Source organism: Pterocles gutturalis, unplaced genomic scaffold, assembly GCF_000699245.1.
Source record: "Pterocles gutturalis isolate BGI_N339 unplaced genomic scaffold, ASM69924v1 scaffold3157, whole genome shotgun sequence".
Classification (NCBI taxonomy): Eukaryota; Metazoa; Chordata; class Aves; order Pterocliformes; family Pteroclidae; genus Pterocles; species Pterocles gutturalis.
In genome coordinates this window covers 1-26927 of record NW_010112412.1, presented here as the reverse complement: position 1 = coordinate 26927, position 26927 = coordinate 1, and the positions used below count along the sequence as shown (strand labels likewise).

The window sequence follows — 26927 nt, the reverse complement described above, 5'->3', positions numbered from 1 at the left end:
AGTGGATAGAAAGCACTGGGCATGGCTGGTTACTTGGGTTTTAATGAATGGTTTATGGACATGGTGCAACTGTACCACATTTCACTTCATTCCCTGTATAAAAATATTAATAAAGACATAAAAGTTGATGGCTGAGCAGTTGTTCAGTCTTAAAATGCTGTCATGTTGTTCCTCTCCTTCCCTGCCCCCCCTGAGTAATAACTACAGCTATCAAAATTGTTTCACAGGCAATAAACCCAGAGTATTGCCCTAACCTGGTAATGATGTGTTTGGAACTTGATTTAGGCTCCCCCACTCTTTATCTAATCCCCAAAAGATTTGATGCTTCCAGGGGCAAGCTTGCAGTCATTGTAATAAATTCACAAACTTTGACACGGAACCTACAGTATCTCCAGAAAGAAGGTCCATTAGAAGTAGCACATTGTAAGTAAACCTACTCAGGAAGGAAGGTTTTGTTTGGACAGGTTTTTTCACAAATTATGGCAACAATTACTTTGTGGAAGAGCAGGCAGAGGAGCATGTTATTCTAACACCTTATTTTCTAGTAGTTAATAGGGGTCATTGAAGGGGTAATGGGGGTGTCCAGCATCTCTTGCTACTAGCTTTCCATTCACCTGTGAAATAAACAGACAGACTTATGTCAGAAAGATAAAAATCCATTGTTACTTTCAGTTTCAAACTCTGTACAGTTTAGATTTCTAAATCTTCATATCCCAAACATCTGGGAGCATCTTCTTCAGCTTAAACAAGAGCTGTTCCCTCTACCCTGAGTCCTCTTAGCACTTCTTCAAAGAAAAAATTTAAAAAATAAATTAAAAAAAAAAGATAGATTTCTGTAGCCTACAGAAAGAATCTTTCTTCCAGCTGCTGAGGCTTGAACAATTAGATTAAGAATAGTTAAAAGCCTTATTAAATAGTGGCCTTGTAGCCATTATTGAGTAAGTGTTGTGACATGCACACTTCAAAACACTTTATTGGAGTTGGAGCTTTTGCCCATGTTTTCATGATAGAGTTGCTGGGCTGCCAGTTTTACAGACGGACAAGATGAAACACACTGAATAACTTGTTCAGGGTCAGACACTGAAGTATGAATAATGTCACTGAACTCCTTCATAGCACTTTTTCTTTAAGAATGTTTCCATGGAAGACCAGCTTCTCCAGCTGTAAAATGGGAATGCTGAAACTGACTTTCACGGATAATGAATCAGAGGCTCAGGCTGGCCCAAAAGCAGATGTGGCCATGCAGAAGTCTCAGTTCCTACATCCCACCTCTAAGCATTCAGATGCACAAGTTGCATTTCTAGTTGCATTAAGTCCACTGCAACACCCACAACTTCCAAGGAGCTGAGGTAAAACCTTGCTCCTCATCTGTAATGTTTGGGGAAATTGGGTTGGAAGGGACCTTAAGGATCATCGAGTTCCAACCCCCTGCCATGGGCAGGGACACCTCCCACTAGCCCAGGTTGCTCAAAGCCTCATCCAGCCTGGCCTTGAACACCTCCAGGGATGGGGCATCCACAGCTTCTCTGGGCAACCTGTTCCAGTGCCTCACCACCCTCACTGTAAAATATTTCTTCCTAACATCTCATCTCAGTCTACTCTCTTGCAGCTTAAAACCATTACCCCTAGTGCTGTCACTGCAACCCCTGATCAAGAGTCCCTCCCCATCTCTCCTGTAACCCCCTGTAAGTCCTGGAAGGCTGCAATAGTGTCTCCCCAGAGCCGCTTCTTCTCCAGGTTGAACAACCCCAACTCCCTCAGCCTGTCCACATATGGGTAGTTTATACATATAAATGTGGTTTTTATATTAATGTGATGCTAGAGATCACTCAAAATGTTATGGGGACAGAGGGAATCACAGGGACTTTCAAACCAAGTATCCACTAGCAAGTCCCTCTATTAGCTTTCAGTATAAAACCTGCACTTCAAAGCAACAACTGGCATCCCTAGTAATTAATGTTTACCACGAAGACTACTGAGGTGTGAAATTAGTCACTTGGGGGCACTACAGAGCAGAAAACTAAGCTGTTAAATCTTAAGATTTGGCTGATGCTCTGATTAAAAAAAAATAAAAGCTGTAATGAAGCCATCAACTGAAGGCAATTTTTAAAACTGTGGAGAGAAGTATCAGAGTTTCTTCAGGTTTCCTCATATTCTCATTAGAGCCAACAACTTCCTTATGTTCCTAGAATTCTTATTCCTAATTTCCCCTCCCCCAGTTTCTTCCCCCTGCATATTTCACTACACAGAACAGCTCCTCAGGTAAGCATTCTTATTCACAGCTTGCCAAGACAGCAGCTGCCTGAAGCAATGTTTCACTTAGCCGACTCCAGTCTACCCCGGGAATGCGAGAGAAGGGAGGGTGGTAAAATCATCAGTGAACACACTGCAGGTCAACGGTAGCTAGCTATCAAAAATAGACAGATCATCACGTGTACAACACCATCCCTCCTCCTCTCTTGGTTTGGGAGTCATTCAAGTTTTGCTTAAGTATATTCCTTGACCAATCATGTGTTTCCAGAAATTTGGATTCAGGCTGGTGCAAGGTAATTTCCAACCTCTATCCAGGTAACGAACTGTTACAGTATGAAGCAACTTAAATTGTCTACATGCAATGTAATAGCCTTTCCTCAGGCTTTAAACAAAAACACAGCATGGAGAGGAATGGCACAACTGTAAGAACTTGTGGTTATGCATCATTGGAGTAAGCAAGAAAAAACTGTCTAGTCAGTTATGACAGGAGCTCCAATATCACTGCCACATCACACTTTGAAATCCAGACACCGGAAGTTAGATTCATAGTGGAGACAGGCATGAAAGGTTGGACAGGAATTTTAATTCACAGTAGATGAAAATTCTTTCCGATAAGCCCAGAAGGGATGGGCAGGAGACAAAAGGTTCTGCTAGAAATCTTAGAGCTACAGCATCACATTTTAATTGTCATCTTGCTTCTTCCTGTCTTGTTATCTGACAATATGGCAGTATCTTTGAAGACCAGCTGCAACACATTCACCGTTTGCTAGCTGGATGTGCTAGCACTTTGAACTGTACTACATCTCTCCTTTGTGAATCACTGTGACCTGACCAGGTCTCCCAGGTAACAAAAGCACATGCATTATCCATGGCTCATCCAAGCCGGGCTACATTCTCATGTATTTTTCAGCTTCATTAACAAAACAACTTTGTTTGCAGCACAAGTAGCAAAACACTTTAAGCAGCACGCTGTCAGCAGCAGGTGTGCTGTCACTAGCACATTCACATGGATAAGCAGCAAAGTTTGCAGTTTGGTGTGCAGACTCCCGATCCATAAGGACAAAGATAATTTTGGTTGCAGGGATGTGGGGGTTTATATTTACGCACACATACTGAAGCAAGCCTACAGTTAAAAGCATGGCCTTGAAGCTCTCTTCAGGCCCAGCACGACAAACAGTGAAAGCTGTAACAAGTATCTACCCTTGATATGAGACAGTAATTCACCACACACATTCACAACTTCTCTTTTCTAACTCAGACTAGTCACTGATGTCCTCTCAATTACTCAAAAAAACCTCCACAATAAATCCCAGAGAAAAGCTTTCCCCACAGAATTCTAGAGCAAGTAGCTACTGACTATTGAATAATTTACAGGCAGACAAACTGCTTGAGAGCTTCCCAATTTGCAGAGAGACCCCTTTGACAGAGAAGGAATAAATCACTTCAGACTCATTATAGCATAGTCAGTGTATGTAGGTCAGTGATGCACCAGGGAATGTCAACAGCACTCTGTTGTACAGTCAGAAGCAGGACAATAAGAAATGAGGAACAATATAAAGACAGGAGATAATAAAGCATTGACTTTTTTTTTTTCTTTCTTGCAGTGAGGGGAAAGGAACAAGGTTAGGTCCTTATTATAAGAAAACAATGAATGAGAGGACTTCAACACTTACAAGGCATTGGTTTCTCTAAAAACACCTGGCATCTGATAGCACACGAGGTAAGGTTTCATGTGACAGAGTAAAATACTGATGCCAAAAGCTGCTGCAGCTAATGGATTTGGGATGAAAAAAACACATGAACTCCATACATTGGAGAAAAGTCATTACAACAGATGCTGAAAGGGGGAACATTCAGTGGAGGCGAGTGTACAAATACCCTCATGTGACTTCCACAACAGATGTGGAGAACTAACAGCACCCTGAGCCTTCACTGATCTTAGAGGTTTATGTTATAAAGTGGAGGGGTGACAGCTGGAACAAGGGGTACTTCTGGAGGAGTGTCATGGACCTGAGCCTGCTCATCGGTGAGAAGAACAAATCAGCCAGAGTTTGAGATTGTAAGGACTCTGCCTAAAGGCCCATGGACAGGTCAGTAATGAGAACTCGAAAGCACCATCAGTGACCGAAACAGAGGAGACAAGTTTTCAAAAAGCTACCTTTTTTGTACCCAGCTTTTGAAAAAGTCTTTCATCTTAGATACCCCAAAAAATGTAGTGTTCTTATGAGTAAGTAGTTCTGATGGTGACAGTAAAGGAAAGAAAACTGTAAAAACCCCAAGTTCTGGCCACATGCACATAATGAAAACTAATAGAAACATGAGAAATTTACCGTAATCATTGGCACAATGTAACGCCAGTTTTTATTCAGGCTTCCAATGTGGCTCATCTCCTCTTCTGTGAGGCTGAAATCAAAGACCTGAGAAGAAAAGCAAGAGGCTTTATTCAATAACCACAGGTTTTTAATATTTAATTGACATTGAGTTTTGCCTCTTGGTTTTGTATCCTTTTTAAGTCACAACCATCCCCTTGTGCCATGAATTTCTCCAGAGATCCACAAGCAATAGAGCTGACTTAAAGGCAAAAAGGTTCCACTTCTCAATAATCCAGGGTGGAATGGAACAACAGCAGTGGCCTGGGACATTGCTGACTATTTCAGTTGCAGACAACAGTGCAACACCAGTTGTAACTGAGGCAAACACACACAGGTACACGCATGAGACTGGAATAATTCATTAAGCTGTAGTTACACAATATTTCTTTTGTACTTTAGAAAAGAAAACCTACGTGCTATATTAGAGTTGCAAGATCCTAGTGTTAAAACCCAAGTAAATTAAATATAATGCAACTCGTTATATTTCAAACACCTTCAGAAGCCGCAACTTTGATAAATCTGAGCCCCAAATAGAAGGAATTTCCATGCAACTCTGATCAACTTCTGTTGTATCTGTAAAAATCTTGGATTTAGACAGCATTAGTTTGTCTTCTGTTTATAAACACGAAGCTGTAATTAAACTCATTTTATAACAAACACAAAACGAGGGCTTAAAGCCTGAGGTGTTCATACACTTGCCAACTCTAAGCTTACTCTGATACTGCACAGAACTCTTCCACAAATATTCAAAGCAGCAGGACTGTTCCTTCAAGTAAGCGCTGCTTATTCAATCAAGTATTCTGTTCTCATGTAGATCTAAACCTTGAGTAACTGCAGAGTTTACTGGACTTTCACATTTCTAGCAGCATACGACATGGCAGAACTCAGTTTGATGGGAGTAACAGTTATAGAAACAGGTCCTGACTTAAAAACATGTAACCAGCCCATCTGTATAATTAAGGGCTTAAAAAAAAAAAAAAAAAAAAAAAAGAGATCACAGGGGATGATTCAGAGACTTCCCTCCATATTACTGGAAGTCAGTTTTCAAATAATTTCTGCAGCAAACTGTTTCTGCTTCAAAGCAGAAGTGAACCACACTAATTCTATTCCTTCAGCATCATTAGGATGACAGTTTGCTGGGGAAATAGTCACCAGCCCTCACTTGCAGGGTAGAGCAACTGTTATTCATAAATAAGAACCACTGAACATAATTAGAAGATTCCCTTGGTTCAATAAATTTCTATCTCAGATAAATTTCAGTACTGTACTTCATAGAAGTTAAATAAAAAATCTTAACCTTTTGATAACAAGACCGTGCATGTGCACATATGCACACACTGACACTTAGTTGCTTAGAACATAACAAGTTTGTGGTCCAAAAATCTTTACCCTCCTTTCTAAGCACATGCATAGATTGATGAACAAGTATGAACCAAGGGCCTCAGGTTGTCTTCGGCAAGTAGTAGGACAGTATATTACTCCCATGAGAGGTCATTGCTGAAACTCCTTTCCTCCATCTAAACCTACCTGGAGATTCTGCTGAATGCGAGCAGGAGTGACACTCTTGGGAATGGCAACCACTTTACGCTGCACTTGCCATCTGTTAAGAGGAGGAGAGGGTTTTTTTTGTGAGTGCAGCCCAGAAACATGATACTTAGTTTGGCTGAATAATTGTGGCAGAGATGCCACTTATGTTTCTATGTGAAATAGAAATACCCAGAAGAAGGCTGACACAGCACTGTACTGTATAAGGACCTAGTATGGCCAAGCTCAAGCAAAACAGTAGCCACTGGACTAATCAGTGAGTGGAAGATGTTCAAGCCTTTGAACAAGCAAGTTTCAGGTGCTTTAAGCTAGAAACCCAAGAAACAGTTAGAAAAAAATGTACATAAGTATTTTATGCAAGTTCTAACATGACGACCGCTGAGAAACTAGAAGAAAACCCAGATCCCTCAAGTGCCTATCTAGCGATTTGAGCACAAAATCTTGAACATGTTCAGCTGGCAGGGTAAACTGCTGCTGCCCAAGACTGTACTAGGGATATTGATACATAGCCAGACAAAAAAAAGAGGATATAAATCGAATTTTACTTTACAAGATGCTGATCATATTCTGGATATCACTCAAATCATCTTGTTTGCCAGTATCCAGCAACTGGCTTTTGCTATACAAAACCAAAACAGCAAATGGTTCTTCAGTGTGAAGAAGGAAGATTCCTTCCTCAGCCCCTCTTCCTGGAAGCTCATTTGAATGCAGTAGCAAGAGCTCAAGGGTTCAAGCAGCTGGCCACAGGCAAATTCAGTAGAGAGCACTGAAACATGGTACACTGCTGCCTTAGTTGTCCACAGCATAAAAGGTAGTGAACTGTCCTGGGCACAGATCCAGGCCCTGAATGAACCCCTCGGACCTAGCCCAGCCACCTGCCTTAAGGCAGGACCAGCTCTACCAACTCTGTAAAACAAGCACCAAATGGGGTTTGCTTTTGGCACTCTGTGATTTTAACTCCCCACTGATGGGGAAAAACATGCACTTTAAGTAGATTCCTTCTAGCTTGCATGTTTTGCTTTGTGTAAGGCCAGGTCCCAAATGCCATCCTCTCTCACACTTGTTCTGTACCTGAGGATGATCTGGGCAGGTGACTTGCTGTATTTTTCTGCCAGTTTTTTGATCCCAGGTTCTTCTAGAAGCACAGGCTCATCTGGGTGTTTCCACATGCGATCTGGAGAACCCAGGGGACTGTAGGCAGTGACAACCAGTCCTTGTTTCTGGCAGTGAGCTAGCAGTTCATTCTGAGCGAGGTAAGGATGGCATTCTACCTATTAAAATGACACACAACACACAATGAGTGGCTAGAGAACAGTTATCAACACAAAGCTCCAAACAAACAGGAAAAAGCACAGCAGAAACAAACACATCACAGGAGGTCATTCCAGATTCTGCAAAGCCTTATGAGGATAAGCTTTCATTAAAGAATGAAAGTGTCCAGTAGGCTAAGTTTACAGGAAAATGAGAACAGATAGTCTAAGTTCAGAGTGCTGTATTTTCCCCATGTACCAAACAGATCATCTGACAAGCAAGGAAGCTCTCTATGGAACAGATTCAAGTTACTCCCCCAGTCTTTCTTCCTTATAGACTAATTTGTTCCTCATAGGGAAGATGAGCTCTTCCACAGACCTGTTCAATTACACAGGCATAAATAGCCACAGAACTATGGACAACCTCCCCCTCAGATTAATCAGGAAAGACCACCTGTGTCCCTACTCCTGCAGAGGTGGCTACATTCTTCCCTGTACATAAGAAGCTACACCCCTTGTGCTAAACACATAGCATTGGTCTGCAAATTCTTCACTCTTAGGGACACATGGGAAAGGTAACTGTCCTCTCCTTTATTCACCTTACCTGCAGCGCAGCTGGTTTGACAGTAGCCACACTTAGTACATCATTGATCTGACGGCTGTTGAAGTTTGACAGCCCAATGGCTTTCACAAGACCTTTTTCTACCAGCTTCTCCATAGCCTTCCAGGTATCCTTGTAATCAGTGTAATCATAACGCATCGTGTTATCAGGGTTCTTTGGGAAGAGATTGTCCCCTCGTCTATAGCATCAAAAGGTAAAATGTAAGTACATACACCCCATCAGTTATATTATGTTAGCTCTTCACTGAAATAAACTTTCCTCAAAGTATTCTCAAAAGCTTATACATAGTTTGGAGGACAGAGTACAAATTGAGCTAATTTGTCTGCTGAATTCCATTATGCTGAATTTACCTATAAGAAATTATTTCACATAGTGTCTTTCCTATGTAAACTTGTTACACAGTACTTTGAACTACTTACCTATATGGTAGCGACTACACAAAACTGATAAGCCATTATATACACAGCAGATCTTTCCACACTTAGATCCTAGAAAACCAGCTAATTTAGAGAGCGGCAATTCAGAGGGCAGCTTTGGTTTTTCAATTTGTTTTTGCAGGAGGGCTGATACTCTTCATAATCTGTTTGGAGCTGCTATCAAAGGGATCTTGGCTTAAGAGCTATCTAGGAGAGACTGTATTCAAAGTACACTGGTTTCCCACTCCCTCTGGATTCCGTAGCAGTGTCAGCACTCAGTACAAGCGCAGATTCTCACAAGGGTCTTAACACATACATGTCAATTGTAGGTTGAGTGTGTTTCCACTCAGTCCTACCAATGCATTTAAAAATAAAATAAAATTAAAAAAAAACCCACCCTGCCTCAAACAAGCATCCCCCCAAAACAAACAAACAAAAAAACCCCAACAACAAAACAAATGAAAACAGAGAACCTGGTTATGCCAGGTGACACCACCACACTGCCAAAGGGCTATGACTGGTCTCTGAGCAGTCCCTGCACGGAGGAGTGCCAGCGATCCCACTGGAAGAACACCGCTTCACAGCCCCTGCAGGACTCTGCTGGCTCAGATCTCAGAGACTGTCCTACATAGCTCTAGCTAAGCAGTGAATGGTGTGAGAAAGGGCAGCAGCTGGGGACAAGGGGAGATGGTTCTTATTCATGTCATTGATAAATCTAGAACCAAAAATAACTCTGAAAACCTTATGAGCTCCCAACTCAGAAAAGCAGCCTCGTATGTCAAGAGTAGTATATTAAGTGAGAGATGAATTTTCAAGACCTAGAGGCACTGTGATTTTCAACCAAAAGTCTATTTTAATTTCTGTGTAAGTAACATTAGTTTGTTCAGCTTCCCAATACAATAGCCACAACAGATAACCATGCACTGAAACAGCTGAAGTAGAGCTAATGGAAAACTCGACAGTGACTAGTTTCCAATGAGAAAACTTGAAACTGCTTTATTAGAATGTCAGTTTTGCAACAGTTTCCAGAACAATAAGCAAATTTAAATATTAGTAATATCTAAATATACATCATTATTTGTGTTATTATCAAAGCAATGTTTTTGGGGTTTTTTTTGTGGGGTTTGGTTTTTTCCCCCCCCCCCCAAACAAACCTGTTTCACAACAGGGGGAATTTTTAAGAGTTCTTCCTCCAAACCAGCTCTAGTTGAAAACACTTCCTCATTCTGTTATGCTGAGGAATATATTTACACTTGTAGTGTCTTTCCTCTTATCATTAGTGTTATATGCTTTATAAAATTGAGTTCATATGAGAAGGGGAGAAAAAAAGTTCTCAAATTTGCGGGACAGGCAGAAGCCCCTTAATCTGACAGTTTCCCCTGTTGAGTGAAGTCCCACGCAAACATCTGGTCAGGAGACAAACCCCCCTTCTTACTGATTGTGGAGGAGTAACTACTTACAGATCTACAAAAAAATAAAGCAAGGAACTCTGCTTCTGATGGGGTTGTAGGGCAAGTGCATTTAGCACTTAACTGGAAAACTTTCTCATCTTGTATTTCCTCAGATTGGAAGATTACTGTAATTGAAGTGTCATAAGAAGTAATTTTCACTTCCGCCTCATGCAGATGCCACCATGATACTGCATGGGCTTAGCCACTCCAATACAGTTAACAACTGTTAGTGAAAAGTGTTGTCTTCTTCACAAATCACTTAATTCTCATTTTACAGATAAGTAAGGCACCAAGGCACAAAGTAGCTTTGGTATTTCTTCAAGGTTACCATATAGGTCAATGGCAGAACCAAGAATAGCTGCTACACTTCCCCAGTGCCTAGATGAAAACACCAGGCTATTTTAAACTTCCAATATATTTAAACTCCAAGATTTTACCTCACTGCAAGCCAAATTTTCAGCTAGTATAACATGGCAAGCTTCAATGTAGAAACCTGTCCCATAAAGCTTTTTTCCCAGTTAGACTACTTTCAGTTGCCTAACTTTGGCACCCATGCCAAACTGTCAGAAGTTTAGTGATCCTAATTTGTTCTCACTATTAAAAAAAAATAAGTAATGGCTTAAAGATTTTAAATGAAGACTTAGTACCCATTTTTTCCAGCCTCATCATTTATAATAATGATAACAATTATACCTTTTCTATTTACAGTACTTCTACAAAAGACCAGAAATTGTCTCCTCTACTACATGTTTACAGACATGCTACAAATCTAACAGTAAACAAATTCCCACCCAACCAAAATTGGAATAAATGCTTTCGTGAATTAACACACCAACTATGAGTAGGTGTACAGGTTATGGGTAGAAAAGAGTGTCTATGACAGTCCATAGGACTACACTACTAGCCACACTGAAAGACATCTTGCAGACAGTATATATAGGAAAAAATTCACAGCCCAGAAAGAAGCTCCTCAGGACATAACACCAGCCACTTACATAAAACTGGGGCTTCTGCTTTCTATGCCCCTTCCAGGTAGGACTTACTCAAAGGCATGAGGCCAGTGCATGAGGTACAGGTCCAGGTAATCCAGTTTCAAATCCCCAAGCGTTTTCCTTAGCGCTGGCTCTACATCTTCTGGGTGGTGCTTGGTATTCCAAAGCTTTGATGTTACAAACAGGTCCTCCCTTTTAATAACCTTTAAGAAAGCCAGGAGAGCATACTTTACTGGAAGAGAGTCAGAAAGGGAATTGTAGCAATTCCCCAGCTAGCTTTAAAACTAGTAGAACAATTTATGTTTAAAAAAAAAAGGTAACACATGGAAACTACAAATCAAACCTTTCAGAAATATACTGGATGGAGAAGAGCAAGAGAAATACACACTTACATTGACAAATCCTTCAAATAGTAGCAACTTATTAGAAGTTTTGAAAAAAAACCCAAAACAATCCCCTCTACACACACATGTGCACTCTTCTCCAAACTTTCCAATTCAAGGGTTAAAGCCACTACTAAGTGTGATGTGGTCAAAAGAAATATTACTCAGTTTATTCATATGTAAATTTCATAATTTCTATTTAACAATTCATATATTCTAGGCACAACCAGCTAACTTACTATACTCATCACATGTTATAAACCAAGAATGCTTCTCATGTAAAGAGTGTGGGAAAATAAACAGACATTTCCACAAACCTCTGCACTTGAGTTTCTAGGTTCTCAGAGGAACACACTCAGAATTGAGTGCCCTGTACCCTGTACTGGAAGATGCAAAAATGAAACACATGGAAACCTGGTTAACTATGAAGTATAAAACACAAAAGGGAGACCATATTTGGGAAGCTGAAGCACAGAAAACCATCAGAGGGCATTTGTCACTGACTTATGTGGGACCAAGTTTCACTCAAGTCTACACTTTGTAAAAGCTGGAATGATTCATTGCTTAGTTTGTCTCCTCCAACCATTCAGTTATTTGTGTGTTCCACATATGACTGTTGTATTCAAAAATAAAGATGTTTTAAGAATTCTAGTGTTTAAGCTAGCTAGCTAATAGGAACTGAATAAAAGAGTCCCTGTATTAGTTACCACATCTAGTAGGAAGGAATCCCTGGGGCAAGCTGAAAACAGCCTCTCTCAAGCTAATCACATAACAAAGAGATTGCCCTAAAGCCAAGGCAAGAGCAGCAGGAAATCAGGAACACAAGAACTTTCTTTCCAGGAGCTCTGAGGCTGTACAGGTAATCCTTCTGCCCCCTCAGGCCAACAAGAGCAAGGGGATGAATCTAAGATTCCACCTCAGGTATTTCCTGTCACATTACTTTATATTTAGGCCATGGACTCTTATTGCAGTCCCTAGAGTCACAGTTACCAAGCCTTCAAATGCAACTGCTGTTTAAAAAAAAGTATGCATTTACTCATGCATATTTAGCTACAAGCAAAAAAACCCAGTCACGAATTTGCTGTGGCTGCCCACCATTGCATGCTATTCTAGACTGGCACACTAGAGTAACTTTTCAAACAAATAATGGCAAATATTTTCCGTTTTAACTAGTGATTCTGGGAACCTCCAACTTTTTGAACATCTGAATTGGGATACCGAGGGGGCAGGGAGGGTGGGGCACAGAATTCAAAAAGGCATTTTCTGTAGTTTCCACGCAAATATTCCTGGCAATCTTTTCTCCTCCTGACAGCCAGGATGGTTACAGAAGAATGAAAGCCCTCTTTCATGCCTGCTCCTGATTAATAACAAACAGCTGGCATTTAGATAGATTTACAGATTTATGCTACTTCCAGGTCACAGTTGTAAATTTTGATACAGCACACAGTCAGCATAGTGGTTCTTGTGCTTTTACCTTGTTGGGTCCAAGGCATTCCCGGAAAGCCTCACCGATCTCTGCTTCATTGCTGTAAGCTGCTGCGCAATCAATGTGGCGATAACCCACACTTAAGGCATATTTCACGGCTTCTTTCACCTGTAATCAGGAACAGATTATCCAATGCATTCAGGTAAAAGCAACACTACTGGAAGGGGAGAAAAAAAAAAAAAAACAACATTAGGGCCTTACTGAGGAACACCTCCAAAGTACAGACCTGCTACAAGGTCAAGAGACTCAGAGTAGGATACTCTGTGGCAAAAAGCCTTTGGGAGTGAAGAGCTAATTGCTATCATTGGCTCCAAGAGTAAAAAGAAAACAGACCATGCACACAGGCCAAGCATGCAAGAACCCAGCAGACAGAATAGGGATTCATTCTTAACTATAGCTGTCACACTTTTCTTAAATATCAAATGAGCTTTAAGAAACAGTTTTCAAATAAATCATGGCTTACGAAGACAAACCTTCTAGAACTAACAGACCAATCAATCAATATCAGTCAAGCCTGAAAGACATCTCCTCTCTCCCAGTAAAGGAAGAGTCTGGTTACTAATTCCAGAATTGCCAGAGTTTGGGTTTGGTTCAACTACTAACACTTAATTTCTAAGATAATAAGATAATGCTATTTTATGGCACATTCTCATTGATTGCACAACAACGAAAGTCACTATACTGCTGACTATTGCAGGGAATCTCCTGATGATTGCTTGCAACTTTGCATTTTGCTTTCCACATCGCTGATGATAAAGGTGTTGCCAACAGCAAAGTGTCCCTTGCAAGAACCAAGAATTACTACAGATTTCAGTGTTGTAGTCATCTCCCATTCAGTTGATGAGCATTAAGTAAAATGTATTTGTATTTAACTTCCAGTTGACAGTAAGCACATGTTCTCTTTTATACCTACCCATCTGAAGTGCTACAGTAGGAGTACATCCTCTCTGTACAGGGATTTCTATACATTGCTCTTCACTGAGTTGTCTCTCGAGACTGTGGGAGATGGTAAATGTGTACAAGCCCCTGTGTACAAGGCTTGATGCACTAGGGCCCTAATGTATTTATAGAGATTACATCTCTCTTGTCAAGAGATTAAATAGTGTGTGCACAAAGGCTAGAGAGATTAATTTCTTTCAACTTAATCAAAGTACCGGCATTTTCAATTTTAAAGCTGACGAAGTTATTAATACCAAATAAAGATGTGTACAGTCCTGCTTTCAGATGCTACAAAAAGAGAAGGCAGAATCACATGTGAAAAAGATCTCTCTTCTACTGGTGGATTTCATTTGTTTTTCTTGACAAGAACTGCAGTAAAGGCATACACAGGATATTTTGACTACATTTTTTGCCATTTTGAAAGGAAAACTGGAACGTAGACCAGTTTCCCTTAGCCAGAATGACAAAGCATTTCTAGTACAGCAGTGAAGTAAGCTCTTCCTTTCTCTAGCAGGAAGTTATTTACAGTCCTTGTTTCACTTTAACAAACATTTCTCAGAAGATCACTACAAAGTCAAGGTCATGCTAATCCTGAAATCACTTGAGACATATTAAAGGCTTTTAAGACTCAATATCCACCCTCCAAAAAGGTGAGAGAGTTGTGGAGCTGAAGCAGAAAAGAAAGGCAAAACAGTGGTGTTCTGTGTCTGTACTAATGCCCTATTTCCTCTATCAGGATAATTTTTTTTTTTAAATCCAAACAGGCACAAAATTTTCCATAAAATGAAAGTAGACACCACTCGCAGAAAACTAAGGATAAGGCCCTCTAAACATGTCTCTGCTGTATTTCAGTATCAGCACATTTTGATAAATTTCTAGCACTGAAAAACTGGGACTGGTCATTTAAATACTTTTTGGATTTGAGCAAACTCTGTATTTGTGTAAACTAAGACATTCCAATGTGAACTGAGAATTCCTGTTCCATGCAAAAGGCAAACAAGCAAAAATGTGCAAAAAAAGAAAGCATTTCTGGAGGGGAAAAAAACCCCAACAACAGATACATGTACATTTAAGAAAAGTAATTTGTTTTAACAGAAAGTTTTGTATTTTTGAGATTATGTTCAGATGGGTATGTGCATTTCGGGGCGGGGGGGGCAGAGGGGAAAAAAAACCACACAACAGAAGCAGTTGGAGATTCACACACTCCTGGATATTTGGTGTTGTGAAATAACAATAGCCAAATGATCCTTCAAACTTTACATATATTCTTTAGTTTAGTCTGACAATACTGCTATGGAAGGAGCAATTACTGAGTTCATTTTGCATTAGGCACGTTGAGTCACATAGCCTAAGTGTAACTCACCAACCCGGCATCATATAACTACAGAAAGAAGGTCTGAAAGGATCTTGAGACATCAGCTAGTCTATCTATCCTCATGCCGCAGAGTAGGGCCAGCTAAGTCTAACCAACTCCTACACACACAATTGTAAAAACCCTTCTAGTAAGTGACAGGCAGCCTATTCCAATGCTTAGATATCTTTATGTTTAAAGCTTTTAAGATGTCTAACCAAGATGGTCCTGACACCACATCCTATTCCTCAGACATGAAACCCACAGCTTCTCCCTTATGAGGGCTTTCTGCGCATTTAGAAGGCACCAGCATGCCTTCCCTCACACCTTTCTTGACCATGGAACTTGTAGGTGCTTCCACCTTTCGTCAGAACTCACCTTTCCCAAACCTTGCATCACCATTGCTGCTGTCTCATCAGCTGGTTCATGCTTTCTTGAACTGGTTTGCCCCCAAACAGACACAGTATAGCAGCTGAAGCCTTACTCTCCTTCACTGTACAGCAAAGTCCTAGGAACCTCACTGCCCTTTATACATCCTAGCAAGGGACTTGTCCTTCCCACCCACCATTTTTTTGGTTTTGAAGATGGAGGAACACAATATTGCTAACAATTAGTGGCAGATTCAGAAACAGAACCTGCAAGTCCCACTTCATTATAATATCCATTACTAGGTTTCCAGTTCTTCAATTTGCCCATCATAAGGTGAAAAGCTAGGAAGCCATCTTCATACTCCCAAGCAACACAGAATTCAAGTAGATTATAGGGAGCCTCTTCTGCACAGCCCAGAGCCATTATGAAGAGGCTTTTACTCTAACAGTTCCAGTCAATAATACTTGGAAAGAAAAGGCTTTGACAGCCTCTCCTGCTTCCTGCAAAGTTGTCATATTTTAGCAGTCCAAGTACTTTTGCTGATGGGAAACAGGACAAAAAACAGATCATCCGCCCACATGATATTCAGATGCAATATGACCAGAACATAGGTGTTGCTATATCACAGTTTGTACACATTGCACTAAAATTTGCTGAAAAGGAACTCAGAGTACCATGTAAGTAATGCCAGCTTAGAGCTGATGTTCCCCTAAATTAAAGATTTTGCCTCCTATCCTTCAGATGTGGATAATATATACCAGTAGTACTGAATTTTTGTGCATCTAGCAAGGATTCTCTAGATTTTCAAGAACTAAACAGTCTCCTCCATAGTTGCAATCCTGCCACAAGACACTCAGTCCAACTGGTTTTCTGACGCACATGCTTCCTCCTCAGCTTTCCTGAAGTTTCACACAGAAAAATAAAACTTCCCTCAGCCCAACGTCTCTCTTGCCCACAGAATCAGCCTCTGCCACAGCAGGTTAGACTTCATCTGGTGAGGATCAATCCTCCAGGCTGAAAGAGTTGCCCACTTGAGAGAAGAGAATAAAGCATTAAAGGATTACAGATAATCAGGCTCCAATATTTAAAAAAAAAAAAAAATTGTACTGATATTCTTGATACTCATGTCTGAACAGACTTCTCTTTGAACTCATTCATGCTGCCAGTTCATAAGCTTCTGTACTGCGTTCCCTTCCATTCAATAGCCCTCCATCATGTACCCATGGTAACACATAAAACAAGTTTCTCTTCTACCATTTGATCATGTAAGACAGAAAACACCATATTATTTTAAGTTAGTCTTCGAACACAGATTTAGAATTGACCATTCCCCCTCCTCTGTTCTTACCCTCTAGGAAACTACAGCTGCAATGACACCTTTGTACCGGACTGCTAAGATCTGGCTACAAGAACAAGGCTTGTTCAGGATCAGGAAGAGTAACACCAATAAATAAATAAATTAATCAAGAGAGTAAGGTCAATACTTAAAAGCAGCTTTGCAAGAAAAATAATTACAATCTGCAAAATATTTACCTGAAATAATTTAAAAGCCACCCACTTCCACTGTTATTTCTAACATAGCCCTTGCACAAAACAGCTTTCAATAAATAGCTTCTAGCTGGGAAACAAGTAGATTAAATATGATCAATTATTATTATCCTGCTTCTCTAGGTTTTTAGCCCCTAGTCTTTAATTCACAGTTACAGTTATTCTCCCTGGACTACATGATGTCCTTTTAAAGGTAAATGATTTGGACACTCTACCAAATTGCCAGAATGCTTCTGAATTTGATAAACCTCCATTTAAAAAATGCAAATGATGCAAACAATTTTGAAGAATTATAAATATGAATTTATTTATTCCATAGGAAAGAAATGGCAGCAACTTCTGTAACCAGGGTCATTTTCACTGCACTTTGTAGATCACATCTTCAAAACATTCTAGGAGAAAGTCTTTGAAGACAGTAAATATTCCACAGAAGTGACTCCCATTGACTTCCATGGGACCCCAGAAAAGATTTCTGGATCCCGCTGCTTACTATGGCAAAACCCATCTGAACTCGATTTCAGTTATGCACAAGCAGAATCTTTCCATGTTGTTTTACAAGACCACACTTTTCTCCAAACAGTTAGCACACCAAATAAACAATGTATTCATATTTTGTTTGTTTAGTTTCAGGTATTTGTTTTAGCACAATGCATATTAAACTGCTTTGAATGCACAGAAATTAATCCATTAAGTTCCTGCATGTTAATAAATTTAATTCAGCTGCCAGTTGATGTCTGAAGTGACAGAGCTGAACATTCATCCTTGTCCTCATTTGAGAGGTTGATTGAGCTCTCACACCAACTCAGCTTCCACATTAGCACAGCTTCTATTCCCAACAGATTCACTGTCCTGACAATTGTTTGGACAGAAAGCCCAACAATAAAATGCCTCTGAATAGATTTAATTTTTATAGCTTGTTTCTCACCTTTTCCTCTAGCCTGCACAATCTAATAGCACAATCATCTTGAGAAGGGTTTTAACTTTCCCTCTCATTCACAAGCACAATGTCATCCAACATATTCCAAAAACCACCATGAAGCTAATACAAAAGGCATTAAAAACAACATTAAAAAACAACAATAACAACTAAGAACTCCACCAAGTAAGAGGACACTCCTGCCAGCCACTGCACATACTTGCTGGGAAAGGCAATCTCTGCCCCCAGGAACTTCTCTTTTAAATAAATGAAACAAAAAGGAAAAGACAGACATGGGGAAGTATTACAGTAGGAGGCACAGCCCACAGCATGCAAACATTCCCACAGACAGCTTGTAGTAACACACAGAATTGTTTCCAAGTGTGGTGTTTGCCAATTCATCGCATTTAGAATCAGAGTGAATGTCTAATGACATATTAGCCACCTTAGTCTAAAAGCAGGATGACCCAAGCAAGTTGTTTTTCTGCTAAACAGAGGCTGACTGCTGGGACAGGACTTAGGTCAAGAACAACTGGAGTTCTTATGTCCCAAAAGAATGCTTTCAGCTGAGTCATTAGCCCAAGCAAGAGGTATCTGATCAGACTGGCAGCCTGTGTCCTTCCCAGAAGTCAGGCACCATATTACAGCTACAGCATTCTCCCTGGCTCTTCAGCCCGCTCATGGGTCTCTTTCTGGATTCATCTGCCAGAGCACCACTGCCCAAGGCCTGGGTTAACAAGTCTTAAGGGATCTCCTGCCGCATTTGTGCCTTAAGGCCTCAGTCATACAAACACATACATGCATTCCGCTGACTTCAGTGGACCTAAGACTAAAACCATCCAAGTGAAGGAACCAAGCCTCAGATTTAGGATCTCAAAAAAAGTTGCTTAAACCCACAAATACTAGTTGAGAACACAATATTGTATTGTTCTCTGCTTACTTGGCCACGTTCACTCTTCCAAGTTCCCAGTCCTATGAGAGGCATCTTCTGCCCAGTGTGGAGAGCAACGAAGTCGCATACTGCAGACATTTTTGCCTAAAGAAGAACAAGAACAAACTGAGTTTTGCAGCAATTTGGTAAGTTAAAATAATTTACCTTTATCTATGCAAAAACAAATAAATAAGTATAAAGGGGATGAACAGCTACCCTGGAGAGACTAGAAAAGGAGCCTTTTTTCTGCTCTTCCTTCTTATTCTCTTTTCTCCTTTACAATGCACAGGCTTAAGATTTCTCAGAGTTGAGAAGTACAAAAAGAAGCATCCTGCAATAATATACAATTAATAGAGAAGCTCAGGTGAAAAAATGCCATTTTTTTTAAACCAGCAGTAAACATTGACAAGGCAGGAGGGAGCAAGAGATGTTTGTCTGCCCTTAGTGTACAGTAATTCCACAGGACTTCTGCACTAAGTCTTTCCTTTTACCAACTCACTACCAGCTGCCTCAGGAACCAAGCTCTAATTACCACTGCAGTTGGGGATTAATATATTTTGTCAGAAAAAGACAGTGCAGGTCAAAGTTTGAAGACGTGATACAGGCAGGGTTTTGATTAGGAGTGAATAGTAAAGGCATTTATGAAGGCATACCCCAGGAAAAAAAAAAAAAAGCTCCAAAGAACATCACTGCTGAAGGATCAGTCCCATCTTTTCATGCAAGATATGTGCTTCATCACCCTCGAATCCGAATTTTCACTAACTCAGAGCTGAACTACAGCTCGTTACCAGGGCTGTCTGGCATTGTGAGGAAAACCAGAAACAATTTGGCTTCCTTTGCAACCAGCATACTTGCTTATGGATTGTCATATCCCTGCAACTGGCAAATACTACCAAATGGGAAGACTACTTTTTTTTTTAAACACTAAAAAAGCCTCTCAGATGTGAAGTCGGGGCTAGCAGAGGGTACAAAATGGAGGAACTTTCAAAGGTAGACACTACAAAATAACACCTCAGGACACAAATCACATAAAACTGGTGCATATATATATTTTTTTTCATTCTGACATAGAACTAGAAATAACTGCGTGCAAAGTGAGCTAAAATGCAGTAGGTCCTTATATACTTACGTGTTTTTAATCCAAAAATAACTTTGTCTTCCTGCTCTTTTCTGTCTCCCTGCTCATTCAGAAAGGGACACTATCTTTCAAAGAGCTGAAAGATTCCCTGCTCCCATACTGCCAAAATCTGCATGTGGACTCTGATGGAAATCTGAGACTAAGAGCTCAACTCTTGCATAAGATGCATTTCAAGTAAAAACAGAAAGAAATAACTGGCATTGCTATTATAGAAAGTGTCACACATCTGATTTAGCACAAATTCACAGAGCATTCTTCTGTTACTAAAGGGAGAACGAAAAAAGATTATGCAAAGTCAGTTGTCACTTTGAGCCTGGGCTTCTCTTGTGCTCAGCACTGCGATATCCAAGCATTTTCCCTGTGAAATTCCACAGAACAAAGGTCCAGCAGGATCTTCCATTACCTGTTGCTGGCTTTACGGCTGCTGCGAACAGCAATCTGCTCACAGTGGCAAAGCTTTTTATCAAAAAGGAACGTTTTATGGTGTGTCCCAACATTCTCACAACCTATGTTTCTGGTCAAATTGTTAACAAGAAACTACATTCAGGATGAGCTCCAAAGCTGGCTAGCTGATTTCAGCAGAAGCTGAGGAAGTTAATTCCCAAGTTTAGCTGTGCCCAAACTCATTAATGTTATTTGTTTAAAAAAAACCCAACAAAACCAAGAGTGGAAGCATGCAGTGTTGGCTGAATGGCTGACTATGTAGAAGGAACAGATGTTTTCAAAGCAGAGCATTCACACAGTATACTATCCCAAAATAGCTCTGCCTTCTCCATGTCGTTGTTATTTTCCTCAGATAATTAAGTCCCAGCTGATGGATGTGTTTGCACAGAAACTTTATATTTTTCAACTTCTTGCTTAGCTTCTCAAGCCACATTTTTGTAGATTTACAGCAGACCAAACACCATAGTTGTTTTACAGAGACATAACAGAGCAGTTGGACTGATCCTGACCTGAAGGCCACTGTACTCCAAGGAGCTGGTGAGACACATAACAATTAACCTGAGTAGGTCCAGGCTTGTCTCATGCTGCGCTTCATGCACAGCATGGCCTTCAGGCCTGTGCTGTGGGACACACAACCCATGGCTGCAGGATAAGCTCAGCAGCTAGTTGTAACAGGGGAGTCTGCAGACAGCTCCCACTTGGTACCTGCGATTACACTGCCTACGTGTCCTTGCCTTTATCTAAAAGAGCAGGAAGTTCTCATGGGAACATCCTTTCTGTATGACAGTAGAAATGATAAACAGAGTTGTTTTCTTGTAAGAGAATCCCTAATAGCTCAAGCAACTGAAACAGTGTAACCCTTTCTATGGACAGGGTCTGCATGACATGCTGCATGTGAATTGGAAGAGGTCTGGTCAATGCTGCACCTGAAGTGATCTAAGATTATCAACACTATCCTCTTGCTTTATAGGGTTAGCTCTAACAAACAGCATTTGAGACGACACTTTACAGAATTTGAGTGCCTTTCTTATTAGAATTGTAATGGACCAGCACCTCCTGTTGCAAAAGAGCATTTAAACAACCTAATGGCTCTGAATTCGCACTGAGATGCATTAAGTCCAGATGTTAGTGCTGAAAGCAATGGTTGGTGAACCAAACTGTGGGCATACACCTATTTTTTTGTGGTAGGGAGTCAGAAAAGGAAGAATGACAATGACAACAGTATTCTCTTCTATTCTGAATTTGCATAGCAATTTTGTAGTTAGCTACATGCAACTAGGTGCTTTTTACCTGAATTTAGTTACCTCAATAAAGGTATCTTCTTACAGCATGCAAGACAACTCAAGACTGTAGGCTTTTTGATTCACGTTGGTCTATAACACAAATACAACACAATCGTATGCTTTACACAACCATGTTACACAATCATCTCAAGTGCAACACTTCAGCCCAGAAGACAAAGTACACGTTTAATCAATAACTAGCATCAGCACATTTTCTAAGAACCATCTTGCTTCATGTAACACTGTTGTATATTAATACTGCAGAGAGAGGAGAACTACAGCCCCTAGAAGAATGGAAACCTGTCAGAATGAGAAACACTGGAAAAAACACACTAATTAATACTTTCCACTCAAATTCTTCCCTTAATAAGAAGATGTCAGGAGAACTACAGTGTCTGCTAGCCATCATTATTCGGTTCATTAAAAAGCTGGAAGCCTCTTTTTAGAAGAGGAAAGATAAAAATAAACACAGAAGCAAACTAATTCTGGACAAGATGTGGTTTTGGCTTAACAATACTCACCTCTCCTAGTGCCATATTTGCATAAAACAGTAACACTCAGAGTAACTCAAAGGCAATGTAAGGCTAGGAGGATACATTAATAACCAGATAAGTGTAAACTACAGCTATGCATCAACCTACAGCTACAAGTCACTGTTAATCCAAAGCAGGGAGTCTTCTACAAGCAAACCACACATAAATACGAATTAAATTAATATGTATAGATATGCCAGGAGGTATACACTGGAAATACGGAAGTCCCTGCTACTGAATAGCTTTTGCCCACAAACGGGGGAGAACCCTCCACATTTCGTTTCCTCCAGAGGCGCTCCCATCTCCCCCTTATCGGGGCGGCCCAAGGCGGGCCCGCCCGGCGGCGGGAGGCGATGGGGCCCCTCAGCCCACTGCCGCACTCACCCGCACACCGCGCAGCATCAGCCACCCGCTCACAGCGCCGCCGCCCGCCTATACCGCCGCTGCCGCCTGCCGCGCGCTTCCGCTTCCGCCGGGGAGCGGGTCACCGGAGAGACCGACCCGGACCCGGGGACGGGCTCTGGTTCTCTGGCAGCGAACTGCTCCCGGGCGACTCTTCGGGGATGCCCTGCTTATCCTTTTCTTCTCGGTTCGGTTCCCATTAGGAAGTTCCGGCAGCCCAGGCTCGCCCATTCCCAGCCGAGCGCTGAAGTGATAAATCTGACGGACTGCACCACGCAGAGGGAAGCTACAGAATGCAAACAGAACCGATAAAGACTCCGTGAAGTGTATGCGTTTACATCAAAGTCCCCTCGTCTGCTATTTTCTTGGCTTGTTTTTTCTGTTAGACAGAATTTCCCCAGTTTCATTTGCAGCCCTAAATAATAGGAATCCAGGGGAAGTCCCGAGCCAGCCACACTCGTTTTGCTTCCGCTTCTGAAGTGGCACTTCTGCGAGGAGTAAGGCTCCTTTTGTTGCAGGTGCACAAGAAGCCATTTCCTTATTTGTGCAAGAAGATTGAAAGTAAGATTAAAGCAGACTGCTTTTAGCAGAGTGCTTGCTTCTGGGTAGGTACAAACTCACTATTGTAGCCAAAGATACAACCTTCGACAGGAGCAGACTTTGGCCTGCAGCTGAAACACTACCCCTACATTTACAGGACTGTACACGTAATCTTAAAACACAACTAAAGAAAATTATAACCAGTTTTTACTTTAATTCCAGGCTTCAATTTTTATAACTAATTTACAAACAATCAGAATTTGAAAACAGTAAGCTTAGATCAGAAATAAACATATATATATATATATCCACCAGGGCTTTGAAGAGGCTGTTATTTATTTCCAGAAAGATAATTCTGCTGCAGATTCTTTCTTTGCTGTTCTGACTTGAACTGCTCAGGAGGCTTAAAGGCACAAAGGTTAATTAATCTCTTGGGCACGCACATGACCCGATTTTTATGTTGTGTGGCCTGTTTTGACAAAACACAGGAAAGTGGAAAGAGAGAGCAAGGACGAGACAACAATTAAAAGTAACAGGAAATAGAAAATTGAGAAGAGGAAAGAATAAAGGGGAAGGAATCACTGCTGGGTTTGATTTATTTTTTATGGACACCCTGTCAATCACAAATGCATTTGAAAATCCACAGTCTTAATGCAATAGAAGATGCTTTAATTACATTAATATCGCAGACAAAAACTAACAAACCTCAGCCTCCAATAATGTAATAGAAAGTAAAACAGAAAAGGTAAGGAAAACTAAAACATTTTGTCATCAAAAGGCAGTGATTATCCAAACATACAGCAATAAAGTTTGTTAATTGAAAAAAAAAAAAAAAAAAAGATTTGGAGAGAAGGAAGAAGCAATGCAAGACATTTTGACCTGGAAATACAAGTCTTCACTTGAGCAAAACAAGGAAAGCAAATATGTGCATTGTATATTTAATTATATGTAATTGTTTTCATTAAAACTATTGTGCACCAGCTGCTTGTGCATAAATGCCCCACGTTGTTAATTGATGTCAGCTGTTGACTTTTCAGTTGACTTTTGCATATATTATATTAAACTGTCTCCACATGGCCAGGATTTTAGCCTTGCTGTGTCCCTGATGGTATCATGTCTATACAGTAAGTTCAGTATGTTCAGGAGTCAGTCAGTGGACTTTTTCCACATGCAGCGATCAGTTCTACCGCCTGATGTGATGATGTCCTAACGTGCTGGCTTTAAAGGGCATGCATGGATTATCTCTGCTGTAGAACTGATGCGTATATATACACTGAAGGGGCATGCCCAGCTTTGATTGCCCAAGCCCAGTTCACGCTACTGTTCCACCCAAGCTCATCTTATTCTAGAAGTCCTGGACACACTTAACAGAAAATCCTCAAATTCTCTTCCAACAAAATGCATGGAAACACAAATGTGTGTCAGCGTTCTGGAAAAGGACCCATTTCTTTGCCTTTGTTTTTACACACAGCAGGGGTTTTGTTTTTCACATCACGGACCCATTCCCAATCAAGACACATGGGAGAAACTGTGATCAAAATGGTACATGTAAAATCTGGCGTGGCTAACAATTTAGCAGTCTTTGGGTAGTTTCAGTGCTCTGGCGCTGCAGGGCCAGACAGCTTCTCTTTGTTAATACATAAACTACTTATTGTGGCCATGGCTGTATGGATGAGTGCAAAGAGGCCTGCGCTGGGGCCTCTGATGGTCCATGCTAATCAGCTACAAGCTGATCCTGTCTGGCAGCTATTTTAGCAGAACACTACACCATGGTTAATCCACTGTGTGAAGAACAGTGTAGAGGAGAAAAGTGTGGAGAGAACTGTCCTCCAGCACTTGCTTGGGTAGACATACTGTCTTTATTTAAATAACTTAATTTTTGTCTATCTAAGTAGTGTCTTACATCTAAAGATTGAAAAAGGCTAGAGAAACCCATCTGCTCACTCAACAAGGAGTGGCCCTGACAATTTATCACCCCGAAGCCTCCAGAAACTGATGTTAGGAAAGACTAACTGAGAAAGTAATCAAAATTAATGAGGCCATGGACATATGAATGGAAATGCAATGCTTAAGGCACAAACCTTGATAAACTGCATTGCGGTAGCTATGCAAAATGGTTATATTATGTATCTGAAAGTGTGAGAAATGAGCATAACAAGCATTAAAGGAGTCTGAAACCATGAGAAAGCCATTACTGCTTTGTCCATTGCTAAATATGCCAGAGCTGCAGTAAGACTGCATTGTTCTAGTGGTTTTAATTAGGATGCCCCATCCCTGGAGGGGTTCAAGGCCAGGCTGGATGAGGCTTTGAGCAACCTGGGCTAGTGGGAGGTGTCTCTGCCCATGGCAGGGGGGTTGGAACTCGATGATCTTTAAGGTCCCTTCCAACCCAAACCATTCTATGATTCTGTGACTGCCTGACCTTTCAGGGGTTAATCTGTTCACAGGTTCATGGCCTGAGTTGACAGGTAGGTATATACCTATCTCAATTCATAGACCTCAATTGTCATCACAACATTGATGTCAAGAAAGTAACAAACTTTTCTGTAAAAGATTAAGCATGCTATAGCATTAGAAACAGCAGTAGATAAGTTATTTGCATTAAGCTGAGTGCAGATTTTTTCCTGAGTACACATATACATGTGATTTTGCTTTTATTATTTAAGGAGTAATTTCATCTGGTAACAAAACCAGTCATCTCTTGGGTGAATCACCAGGGTATGGTCACCCAGTAATGCTACACAGTGATGTAGATTACAAACATTTAAAGTTCGTTAATCCTTTGTGGTTTTCTCCTCGTTACCATTTAAAATCAAGTTTTAACAGGTATAAGAAACACAACTGTAAACTGCAAAACACACAAGTAAAAATCAGTTGGTAAACACATTTATCACTTTTGACTAAAACAAGCAGTTTTGTCATGGATATGTTCTTAATAACCTTTAGTATTCATTATCTAATAAAGCTTTTGTATTTAAAATTCAGGATTTGGTCCTCAAAAAGTACCACACTGCTTCAGTTCAGTCTTGGATCCAAACACAATGCTTATAAGGATTCTCTGAGGCTAAACATCCCTCAGAGTAGCTTCACACTAGCAGTGATGCAAAACTCCCTGAAGTGAGTGTGTCTTTGAAGAGTTTCTATCCTACCCCCAAAACTCAAGAGGTTAGGCTTAATTTGGTTTTCAGCTTTTTTGCTGACTCTCATGACTTGGATGGCTTCTCATTGATGGAGAAGCAGCAGCGAAATCTTTGGGAATTACTATCAGGTTGAGGAGACAGTTGGTAATGCAGAGCAAGAGGATGAAGATTTGACCCCACACCTACATGCACTGTGAGTGCATATTGCTTTGTTAATCGTCTGATTTTATTGAAGTCAATGGCCAACTCCGAATCACCTAAATGACATGCCAGTCATCTACTCTCCCTTAAAACCCTGTGCACCCTCTACCTCTTTGATGACTTCTAGTAATTGTAGCTTGGTTATATTAAGGCATTGAAAAAGTAATTTCTTCTTGCAATAAGCCATCGGAATCAGCTTCCCATTAATTGTTTACAACCATTCCACTGGATATTTCCCTGGCACCTCCCAGGACACTATCCCGAGAATAACCTCCATTTATTCAAATTCTTTTGCTGCTTTCAACAGTCCGTGGCAGTGTCTCCGTTGCGATAAGACGGTAAAACCCCGCTATCGAGAAACCCGACAGCGATGGGTGCGATTCTGCCAAGTCATGCTGCTCTTCCAAGGGGCCGCCCTGCAG

General features: G+C 40.7%; 1 protein-coding gene across 1 annotated transcript; it reads right to left on the bottom strand.

Annotated features, from left to right (window-relative positions):
* Positions 1–234: 234 nt before the first annotated feature.
* Positions 235–18923, bottom strand: AKR1A1 (aldo-keto reductase family 1, member A1 (aldehyde reductase)). The gene is made up of 8 exons (XM_010074018.1): positions 18834–18923; positions 12759–12878; positions 10953–11104; positions 8025–8220; positions 7242–7441; positions 6153–6225; positions 4584–4670; positions 235–614 (listed from the first exon to the last, which is right to left on the bottom strand). Exons 1-8 carry the CDS (start codon positions 18921–18923, stop codon positions 549–551), a joined length of 984 nt encoding a protein of 327 aa, XP_010072320.1. The 3' UTR covers positions 235–548.
* Positions 18924–26927: the final 8004 nt, after the last annotated feature.